Genomic DNA, 12,097 nt, shown 5'->3' on the forward strand with positions numbered 1-12,097 from the left:
TTCTTTCTTTCCTTCCTCTCTTTCTTTCTTTCTTTCCTTCTTTCCCGTCTTATTCCATCTGGAGTCAGCAACTTTTTAAATGCACTGCAGCCACCTAGAGGAAAAAAACCGCTTGATTGAAGTTAATTTTATGTGGGTTAAGCCAAGGMGTGGGCTCTGCAGAGTTTAAGAATGTGAGTTTCTAAACTAGCCAGCCTGTTTATTATTATATCACAAGACCTCCTTCGAAAYATATACAGTGAATCATCATCAAAAGCTGAAGATAACTTCAGTTTATGTTTATAGTTCAGAAAKATTTCCTGCTTCGTGTTCTCATTGTGCTTGTTATTGGATATGACATATTTTTATGACAGATAGTACAGCAGGGCCACAATGCATTTTGTCAGTGGACAGAAGGAGATGATCTGGTTTGAATTTTTATTTTGAAGATTTAAAACCTRTATCATTTTATATATTTATCTAATGGCTATGACAATATGCTTTTGGTATATCTACATRGTTTATGTTTCTGTAGGGCCGTGACTTCAAAACCTCCCAATAATTTTTGAGGTTCTGTCTAGGATGTTTATAAGCTTATGCAAAACCTCTGGCTTGTCTCAGATGAGGGCTGTCACACAGAATACACTAATGGGCCCTCTGTCTCCCAGAGTGAAAGCTGATGCAGTCATATTAGAACCATTTAGTCTATGCCATGTTCCTTTGCAATGTATGAAACAGAATAACAAAGTTTAACTGTTGATTTAAAGTACTTTAATGTATAAAGTTAATGTGTCTGTATAAAGTTAAAATGTATCTGTCTTTTTGAAATTGAATTAAAATTACTAGGTTTTTTCCTCTTCTAGATAAGATATGGCAGTTCAGTCTCCATTTGTGCCTAAAGAACTAGGGAGTAGGGGAAGTATTCTTTAAAAAATCAAGTCTAGACATGGAAAAAAAGATAAAATTTTATGTCAATTACATAATGCAAAAGATCAAAATGATGATGGATTTTCCTTGGTAGCTATGCCAGAGGACACTGAAAATTCCATTATGATGGAGTGTCTCTGTCATAAGGCAAATTCRCTTTAGCAGTCTAAGTGCTAAGCTAAGCATTGCATGCAGTGAATGGAAATGTAGAATACTAATATGGATRTTTAAAAAGTGCATAAACACATTCTCCGTTTCTTTTCCTCTCTTAAGAAAAGCTTGTTATAAGCACAGGATGTGAATGGTCAGAGTAACTTGAATACTGCTGTGTTGTCAGAATAAGATCTGTAACATGGAATCTAACTGGCTGAAGAAATCCTAAATGTGAAATTTAGAAATTTTGCTAGATTGTGGCTTGGGAGTGAGGTGATTCTGCCCCTCTACTCTRCTCTCATGARACCCCACCTGAAGTGCTGCATCCAGTTTTGGGTCCCCAGCATATGAAGAACATCAAGTTTTTGGAGCAAGTCCATAGTAAAACCTCCAAGATGATCAGAGGAATGAAGGACCTCTYGTATGAGGAAAGGCTGAGAGGATTAGGATCATTCAAGTCTGGAAAAAAGAAGGTTTCAGGGTGACATAGTTGTGGCCTTCCAGTATCTGAAGGGTGCCTGAAGGGAGCCTACAAGAAGGATGGAAAGGGACTTTTACAAGGATATGGAGTGGCAGGAGAAGGGGAAATGAATTCAAGCTGAAATAGAGTAGGTTTGGCTTTACTGTGAGGGTGGTAAGACACTGGAACAGAGAGAAGCTGTGGATGCCTTGTCCCTGGCAATGCTCAAGGCCAGGTTGGATGAGGCTTTGAGCAATCTGGCCTAGTGAAAGATGTCCCTGCCCATTGCAGGTGAGTGGAACTAGATAATCTTTAAAGTCTCTTCCAACCCAAGACATTCTATGATAAATGATGGGGTACTGGAAACACAAAGTAGGTCAATTTGGCCATAGAAAATTAGCGATGAGCAGATAGACTGTAGACCTCAGGCCCCTGGGCCTATGAAAGATACAATTTTTGGTAGAAAATCCTTTAGAAGTTGACTTTCTTTCTGAACATTAARCCCATAGAGCATTTATAGTGGATTTTTCCAAAGCTTTGCATAAATGCGTGATAAGCCTTATCATATGGCTTAAGACACACTTGCCAGTTATGTGATGGGAGTTTGTAAGTGCATGACTGTGGTTATTAGTTAACTGAAGAAATACATGTCTTCAGAAAGCAGGTTCTAGCTCTTCAAWCTTCAGTGTCAGATTCCAGGTCGTAGTCCTAAATTTGGTTCTCCTATMTTTTTGCTGATCTAAATATTTTGTTGCAAATGACCTCTTTATAAGTTTGGAAACTCTGCTCTAGTGCAGCATTATTATGGTCCTTGTATTTTCCAGCTAGATATACAATMCACAGATCATACAGCACACAGGCAGCCAAATCCTTTTTGTGGAAATCTCTTCAAAGAGGGTGGAACAAATTGTATTTATACCACTCCAGCATGCAAGTAAAATGAGAATATTTTGATAGATACTTTTGAGTGTGATATTAGCAGTTGTTTGAAATGGGTTAAGAATCTTATGCTGTATTTCCTCTTTATTGCAATAATTGCAGTTACAGAGTTGTATGTGAAGTGCACAGAGGAACGTTTTTTAATTGTTTCACTTCCAGGTATATGCTAGTATGAACTCAAACTATTAGAGTTCTCCTGCATGCAGACATTTATTTCAAATATCAGGACTATTTATTTCAAATGCTGTGGCTTCACAAGGAATGTGAAAYTCTGCATGGTACAGCACAACTGAAAAAGAAGAAGAGGTGAAAACTCTCTTCCAATTTCTGAAATKGTGTGGGAGTACAAGGGGTCAGCTCTTCCACTGCTGAGGGTGGCATTTCCATATTCTGTTGGGAGTTTTTTTGGCAAAAATCCACTCTTTCTAAAGGTGGAAAGTCAGCTGCTTAGCTGTACTGTAACCTTCAGCTCTAGGAAATATTCTGAGTCATACCAGATGCTTCTTGAAGTTCAGCATGGGACTACAATGTCTTCCTTAGTCATTGTTCAGCTATTTCCCCATGGAGGGATTTTAGCCAACCTTTCCATTCTCAGGATCAGAAAGTACAATTAAAGCCACAGATGCCTGTAAGGATCCAAGCACAAGATGCAAAAAGCCTACTTGACACATTAYTAGGACAACTGTCTAAAGAAAGAAGTAGGTAAGGTTAGTGTGCCATTTAATTCTTTATTTGGTTCTTCTTCCTTCCCTCCTTTTAAGTGTGTTTACCACTGGCACTATATATTGAGAGAGATTATAAATAGGTGTCAGGGTAGTGCTGTCTTGACAACTTTTGTTTTGTGCGGTTTTAGAAAATGTTCCAGAATTGTTTCATTGTTAATTTTGCCATATTCTTGTGGGTAATGTTGGTTAAGGCAATGAAACACAATTCTGGCACAGCATGCTCTTTATATAAAGGTTAAAAATACATGTAGAACACGCTTTTTGGCTTTATCCAAAGGCTTTTGGATAATATTTTTAGCAGCACATAGTACAAGCTTGTGGTGATATTGTGCAGCACAATATGTATTTTTTCWGAGGTCTACATGCACTTTCATTTATTCAGTGTTTGGAAAATACCATTTTTGCTTATCCTTTGTGACAGAAATATGGGTTCTGATTTTTTCTGAGAAGATGGATATGCAAAGAAATCAAAATTGAATTRCTGTCTGTCTCTGCTATGTTGGAAATTACAAACAGCAATTACTCCTTATATTGAAAGCATCCTTTTCCCGTGTTGACTGAACTACTCTAAATAACTGCTTTGGAAGGATTCCTTGGCAAGGCGGGGATGGATGTGGGTATCTTGTGTGATTCTGTTTAATTWTCTGAGTGCCAAGTCTAAATCTGGACCAGAAACAAGGACACTCAGAGTTAAATCAGGGCTCTTCATTGTGTGTCTGACATGACTGCTATGCCCCAAAAATCTTAGATCACGTGCAGATCTTGCTCTTTGGTGAAATTTTGTGTTTTTATAAAATCTCTCTGCTTAGCTCAATTTGGCARTACAGTCCATGGTTGACTCAAAGTTGCACAAAAATCAGGAATCAGGATGAAATTTGAATGGGTGATTCAAATGCCTACTACTCCAAACTCCTCCTTCTGCATTCTGCCAAAAGCAACAGTCATATTGTCAAACATTATGGCCAATRCTTTCTTTATAGGAATGAGATTTCCCTATGGAGAGGATGTGCCTGCAGTACGTTTACTGTGTAGTGCTCACCGAAGATGAGCTGTGAGTTCCCTTTCTGCTCCCACACTTGTAGGGATTTTTGGAGCCTGTTCAGCAGTGTGGGAGTTCTTCTGCATGAGATAGTCTCCAGTACAAAGTGCACATAAGCTGCTGGCCAGTTTTCGTGGGACCTTATTTTGGACTTAGCAGAAAAAAAGGATCAGGGAACTGATGATTTAACTTTGTTATGGATGCCTTCTTCGGATTGCCAATTTAAGGCAATGTTACCAATGTTAAGATGTGTGGGAAAAGCACAGAGRGAGTACAGATGCTGTTACCTAGTGTTGGAAGAAATAATCCTTGAAAATGACTGAGTTTGCTGCATGAAAAAGTCTGTTCCCCAGGCAAGTGTTTGAATGAATACTCAATAGATGTAAGAATTTCTGTGTTTTCAGCAGCCTCCAAAATTACTTTCTTTGAGTTATTTGCTGGTTTTGCATTAATATTAGTAAACTCTGGARAAAGAAAGAATGATCTCAGGCCTTTGATCTCAAGCCTCAAAGCCTTTAATAGTCTTCAGCTCTACGTACTATACTTCAATCCTTCAGTAAGGTTGAGCATGCACATGCAGACAAGAGAGTTTGTGATAGCAACAGCATGAGACTTTCTATTCTTTATTGGAAAATGGCTCATCTTCTTACATTGTGAAATGTCATTTCTATCTGTGTCCATAAATAATGGCAATTCATTGMACTTTGTCAAAAAAACAGCCCAAACAAACTTTCTCATAAAAACTTAACATTAACAGAAGCTTTAATTTTTTCTGTCAAAAATTAGGTCAAGCTTATAGTAAAACTCTGATGTGGCATACCCGATGAAAACATATCCCAAGAAGTCATGTCTCACAGGATGGTAGGGCTGGAAATTAATCTTCCTCTCTAGGCAGATGACCCTTCAGATTTTGAAGTTTGCACATGTACAGCTTATCTCCAGTGTAGAGGACAAATCCCATCGCCACCTGATGCATCTTCATATGCATGAAATGTATGCAGTGATGCACTGTTTCTAATTGCTTTCGTAAAATCTSTTGAGATCTGTTGATGGAAAGAGGAAGATGTTATTGTTTTCCATGTATGTGGAGCAACTTGAAGCTACTAAATGGTTTAAAAAATAAACTGCATCATACTGCTGTTGTGAAATGTGGGGGAAAAAGTAAAAGTAAATAGCCCTTCCTAAAATGGTCGATTCTGGGTTTGGATTCATGTGTATTGCAGAGGAAAATGAATTGCTGATGTTCAACAAGTGAACATCTGCAATTTCAATCCCGTGTGGCACAGACTAAGTCGGTAGGTTTCATTGCTGTGATCTTTTCTTCTTCTTTTTTTCAAATACTGCATGTAGCACAGGACTGTTCTTTGCCCTTTGCGGGACTTGGAGACTTTCCATGGTTTAATATGAAAAAGGGCTGTTGCTGAAGGAGTGTGCTCATCCAGTTTGCTTTGAAGATGTGGCAGCAGAGTGTGTGTTTGTCTCCTTCAAGGGTGTGTCCCACAGCTGCCGGATGCCTTCACTTTCATGGATTTCCCCTTGCAACAGTTTGTGATTATGCACACCCAATTAACGCCATCTCTGACACAYACCCTGCAGGCAGCACAGACGCCATCAAAAGGGATCACAGAGAGGCACTTGGTACCAGCCGAGGACTCAGAGGTTGGCGGTGCTCCGGTGCTTATTTGGAGCCAGGATGCCAGATAAACTGCATKGTCGCATCCAAGTGTTTTTCTAAATTTATGTCTTTAAAATAAAYGTAATTTTCTTTTGGACCACAACATCATTGCAACTCGGTATGATTTCACTGAGGGCAGAACTAAGACTGCCTGGAGTATCTTGTTTGTATTTCCATAACTTGTGAAATGGCTTCGTTTTATAAGTAACTTGTGCTGCAGTCATCTTGTGGGATTATTTCTGTCTGACTGTAGTGTTTTGATGTTTAAATTTCTAATATGTTTTTACTTCATTTATGCAAATGTTTTGTTCTTGTAAAGTCACAATACCTTGGAAGACCCAGAGTTATCCATTGGCATAATTCCAAAGTTTTACTAAAATATATTTTTCTATTGTTTGAACTGTCCTGTCAGATTAGAGTAYAGATAAGCTTGTGCATACATGCAGTTAATGTCACCAAATCTTYTTATCAGATTCAAAAGAAGAATGATGAGAAGGTATAATCTGGGGAAGCAGAAAACATTTTTTGAAATGTATCACTGGAGAGGATTAAAAAAGAAAAAAGCTGTGGGCGTACCTAAGTTTTTTGCAAGGGTAAAGGATTAGGATATCACACAAGAATCAGATTTTCAAGTTACCTAGTAAATCGTCCCATAATAGCCATTTAACACAACTGTAGCAATAGTAAATGTGAGAAATGTAATTAAATGCAAGATGTAAACACCTTTAAATAAAATACAGACTCAAGGCAAAGTTTGGCCATGGGCCATCAGCAAGTTGCCCTTGGAGCCAGCCCCCAGAGAAGGGACATCTTTTGTTTCATGTCCTTGCCCGGAACTGCCCATTCATTAGGAAATAAAAGAAGGTTTTATTTTTATTCACTAGGCTTGGCAGCTGAGGATATTGGTTTCTTTACTCTCATTTTTGATTTAACATTAATTAATTAAATTAACTGTACAAATAATTAGAAATCGTAATTCATTAATAAAACTGCCGCAATCTGAAGATTGTTCCTCAACTAAGCCTCAGRCTTGAGCCCAGCATCTGTCAAAAGGATTAAACACTTAATGAAAATAAAAATTACACAAACAATTGGGCATGTAATGAATCAACAGATTGTTTGTGCTGCACATGGCGTGCCCCTTCCTCAGTGGACACCCATGCTGAACACTGTAGCAAATAATGCTGAGCCCAGCCAAAGGTCAAATGTTTCACTCTGGAGCCTGTCTGGTTTCCTTGGCCATTTCAGTGCCCAGGGTTAATGGTTAGTATTGTTCACATGTATATAGGAGCTAAGCTCTGCACTCTCAAAGAGCATGGCTGCCCTCCTGCAGACTGGGAACAGTGCCCTCCCTTCCCTAATCCCTCAGACTATGCCTAGGCTTTGCAAGGGTCTGTGCCAGCCTTGCCATGAACATGTTAACTATTAAAAAGTTTGGGTGATGGATGGTGAGCCTGGAGTTTCCCTGATCTTGCATCTTTTCCCAGTGCACCTTAGGTACCTGTAGGTTCATTGACTCAGTGCAAGAGGTGGTATGCCTAAATATGATAAAATGGCAAAAAAAAGTATTTATGCTCTAAAAAGCAGAGGAAGTACCTCAGATTTAGGGTCTTATGATTTCCAACTCAAGGAAGCTGGTGAACRTAAAGCCAAGCTGATAGTGGCAAGCATCCCTAAACACCATGGACATCAATCATAACTAAATCTGAGGGTAGAGCARTGAAATGTGTTTCATAAAGGGGGCTAACACAGAAACATAAATGGTTGTTCCTTGACAATCAACTGTTTATGGAGATTATATACAGACTTTCTCTGTGATAATGATTTGTTTCAGTAGAGAGCAAGCATCTACTTTACTGTAAAATGAGACATGCACCTCTTAAATTGCATGGGGTATATGGAGCAGTGCCTGCTGCACTAGAAAGAGATCACAAAGAGATGTTGTAGCCAAAGGAAACWGTGTGAAGTTATTTAGTGTGTCACRTAAAAAGGTGACCCTTTGTGCTTATACAAGGTCTTTTATCAGCTGACAACCTCAAACCATGCCAAGGATGTTGTGCTAATCTATTCCTTGCCTATCAGCTGTGATATGCATACAGCAACATCTGTTACTGGAAAAGATGTAAAGGGACCTACCACAGAACTAAAGTGAAATAAAATTACATTGTCCCTARAAAGTAAAGCTATTTCGAGTGAAAACAACTGGTCTGTAAATACATGCATATTATATATTTGATCCAAAGCAATTCTGTTTATTCATAACACATACATATCAGTGAATCAACGATGGTAACCTCTTTGCATTGGCACTGCTGTTACTTATTTGTCATGGTGATTTTTTAGGTAATTTCATATTGAGGRTCCACTGAGAGTAAAACTATTAAAAACTCATGAAAATATCAAGCAGAGCTGTCAGGTTTAACCGTATGAATGGTCACTGAAGTGGCTGGTGACTTTAGCAAAGGGAAACACTCCTCTTTAAGGAGCACTGTTGGACAAACAGAAGCAAGCTTGTCTGTTCAAGGGATCACTAATCCTTTCTCCTAGTTTTGAGTAACGGGTTCTCTATTACTCTAGAGCATTGTATGGGCATTAGGGCACCAGATTTCTTTGACTGAGGTGCTTGCACCTTTTCCAAGCTATTCTCCTGCTGTGGAGAAGGTTTCTGGGGAATTAAGYCTATATCCATCCTTTTCCTAGAGACAATTCAAATTATGGTCCACAGGGAGAGCAATTAACGTGAAAAGCTATTTTTTCATTTCAGCCCTTCATCTTTCTGGAGGATTTGTTTTTCTTACAAATATTGCCTTGTTCTCTCAGGAATGGGAGAGCCCCAGAACATGTACAGTGCATGGAGGCCTCGACCATTGACACCCAAGGTTCATGCACAGAGCACCTTCTGTGGAAAGCAGAGGAATTGAGGGCATGATTTTTAGACTATGCCTTCCCTGTACCTTGTCCCTGCCTTTATCTACTCAGAGCAGTAGATACTCAGTTTTTCTGAGTTCACATTGCTACACATGCAGAAAACATCTAAGCATTTTKCATATGCAGAAACCACCAACTGCAAATCTGCTAGCTCTTGCCAGTGATCATTTAGGTCTGTGCCAAATGGGCACATGTTCTSAATGAGCTAACTTGAAATATAGTGGTGACATCCACAGTAGCTATTTCACGTAGGGCCATGTTAGCAGCTTTGCTCCCTGTCATTGTAGTGATTCCACATAAGAATGCAATGGAAGAAGAGACTGGGTGCTATGAACAAGTGYTTGGGGGAATTGTTAGCAGGAAACTGTTCAGTTACACTGCATCACCTCTGTTCCTTTGGAGTATCTTCAAGTCTGGCACTCAGTAGTGATAATGCTGAGAAAACAGGCATAAAGCTTATTTGAGGCATTGAAAGCAGGAAGAGTCTGCAGGGAACCTGGAGAGAGGGACATTCTCATTATCTACGAAAGTCGAACACTTAACACTACTGCTATTATTGTTGGTAAAATTACTAAGTTATTACTTCATAGAGAATAAAATTTTTTTTATCTTACGTTGACAAAAATATCATTGCAGAAATAAATTTTGCCTTCTCCCATTGTGGTCCTCTCCGCCTGAAATTTTTTTGGTCTTCTCAGCTGCCTGTTTCTATGTGGTTCCATGGTGCTCTGGAGACTTCTCTTCACCAGAGCAGCACACTGAAAAAAAGGGATAAGCCCTTGGGATGCCACTGCAGGGATGCCTTTAACTTTCTTACCATTTAGCACAAGTTGCTGTGGCATTGATTGCCATGCAGCTGGAAAAAATAAACAGCTCTAAACCTCAGACTGATACCTAACAAAGCATTCCTTTCTTATTTGTTTTGGGGTTTTGTTCTGCAGGTCCTGTGTGACAGACATGTGTGAGTGTCCAGTCCATAAAAACTGCTACTGTGAATCATTCCTGGCATACACCCGAGCCTGTCAGAGGGAAGGGCTGAAAGTCCACTGGGTGCCAGAGCAGAACTGTGCAGGTAAGCATTTTGGGACTGCTTCTTTGTGAGCTGTTGCATAATCTATCCTTTTAGGCTACTATTCTTTGACTGGTGGAGGAGGATCAAAAGCGATACAGAAATTCAACCAGCTTTGAAGTTCTTGGAAGATTTTCTTTCAGGATATGTAAACTGTTGATTACAGAAAATGTTTAAACTCCTTTGACCTCCTGTCAAAACACAGTTATATTTCTGGAGACAATATGTGCATATTGCAGTGGGTTCAACAAGGAAAGAGGAGAAAGTTTATTTAATGGGAATATTAAAATGGGAATAATAAAACTTGCATTAWTTTTTTTCATTTAGTCTATACTCCCCGTGTGATTAGGAGTGCATTAATTGCAAGYAATTGTGAGTAATTGTTATCATGAGAAGCAGTGGCCTGTGGTTATGGTCACTTGAAATAAAATGCAATATTGCAGATGAGTATTTCACCTGATTATGGTCGCATTGATTTAGGACACTCATTAATGGCATTAGTTTGACTGGAAATGTATTCAGATTTATGTAATGCAATTGACAGTAGCTGGAAAAAAAACAACAAACAATGAGAGGAGGATACTCAGTGCTGGTCAAAGAGCTGTTACTCTGTGGTCCATTTTGGTGATTGTGTGTGGCTCAGGGTCTAGTCTCTCAAGTTCAATTTCCTTTTCTCATGAAGGCATTTTAGCAGGGGTGGGTGAGTGACAGAGAAAATTATGTTAAATGGACTGTTCCCAAAAGGGTCTTTTTTTTTCTTACAAAGGAACAGGACAATCCAAATAGAGTGTCACTAAGTGAAAACCCAATCCAAGGATGAGGTCTTAGACAGCACTAGTAATGTATATAATTTTAATCTATGGATGTGGTAGAAGATCCATGCAGAACCTGTAGCAAGCATCCTGACTTTTTTTTTTTCCAAAGCACTTCAGTCTGAGTCCTCACTGTGGCAGATGCTGTAAAAAGAATAAAAAGTCGTTGCTAGCAGCCCCTGCCTAAAGGAGTTTATACAAGTGTTGACATATCACGACTTAACTAATTGAGGCTTCATTTCACAATTTTTTCTGGCATCTTACCAAAGACAAGAAAATTTTCTGAGGCAAAAACAGTCCTTGAGAGAACATCATAAAGGAATTTAAAMACACAGCCTCCATTAAAGCTAATGAAAGAAGGTTTTTTTAATTCACATGAGTTTTTTAATCTCAGCATGGACTTCTAGAGGGAGATGGGAAATCTCATTAAGCAGAAAATACAGATAAGCTGTATAAGGCTAAGTACCCTCAAACCATTTAAGTATCCRGTGTCACATAAGTAACACCATCTTCTCCAGTAAATGCTACAGTAAACTATAAATTAAAGTGCATCCACTGCATTCCATATGGTGACCAGTGGTCAGCATCAAGATTTTAATCTTTAATTTACTTTTTTTTCTCTCCAAAACAAGTAGCTGCTATTATTGTGTCCCAATTACAGATGAAAGTTCCTAGGTGGGAAACAACATATCTATAATAAAACTTTAGCATTCTATGACTTTCATTTCCTGCTTGACATTTCATAGCTGGTGGGATACTTGCAAGAATTGTGTTCTGATGAAAATCAAGTATACTTATTAGTAAAGTCAGGTTTTAATTATATTTTAGTATTTTAAAACCAGATCTTGTGTGGTTGCCAGTTGCTCTACCCTGACTGCTGTAAGCTTAGCTCCTTTTTATAATCTTCAGGGAACTTATGTTGTCTGGAGGGCCAGCCAAACAGGATGCTCAGGAGGCTGAATTTCATGTTCTGTTTGCTACAAGCTCTTCTCTCTCCCCCAGTGCAGCAGCTTATCCTCCTTCACATTCTTCTTCTGAATATTGCTACTCAAGGTTTGCTGTCCTGTGAGGTTGGCTCACTAAAGGGATGTCAGCTGTCACTGGAGGAGTGAAAAGTAGAAGCAAATGAGTAAGGAAGGGTAGGGTAGGGTAGGAAAGGGTTGGTGAGATTGACATGGGAATGTGAAGGTTAGCAAAAGAATATGGGTTGCCATGGAAAGTAGTGGGGAGTGAGACCTGTTAGGATGGGCATAGGAAAAATTACAATTTTCGAAGGAGAATTTTGAAGGAAAAGAAGACACCAAAATAACCAGCATGAGGAAAAGAAGAAATAAAAAAAAAGTGATACTTAGAGGGAAGATAAAGGATAGAAATGGAAGGAAGAGTTTTGA

The 12,097-nt window shown here is 38.9% G+C and overlaps 1 protein-coding gene across 2 annotated transcripts in view; it reads left to right on the plus strand.

The window, feature by feature from the left end:
- Nucleotides 1-12,097, plus strand: part of BMPER (BMP binding endothelial regulator) — a 149,552-nt gene that overhangs the window by 131,484 nt on the left and 5,971 nt on the right. Inside the window, exon 14 of one of the 2 annotated variants that reach the window (XM_057367720.1) lies at nucleotides 9,767-9,941. In XM_057367720.1, the coding sequence (XP_057223703.1) occupies nucleotides 9,767-9,926 (160 nt within the window). In that variant the 3' untranslated portion in view covers nucleotides 9,927-9,941. Of the gene's footprint in view, nucleotides 1-9,766; nucleotides 9,942-12,097 lie in introns of those variants that run through there. The other variant, XM_057367722.1, reaches the window with a different exon arrangement.

Source organism: Malurus melanocephalus, unplaced genomic scaffold (genome assembly GCF_030028575.1).
Source record: "Malurus melanocephalus ecotype Western Australia unplaced genomic scaffold, MMel_1.1 scaffold_83, whole genome shotgun sequence".
In the NCBI taxonomy this organism is placed as follows: domain Eukaryota; kingdom Metazoa; phylum Chordata; class Aves; order Passeriformes; family Maluridae; genus Malurus; species Malurus melanocephalus.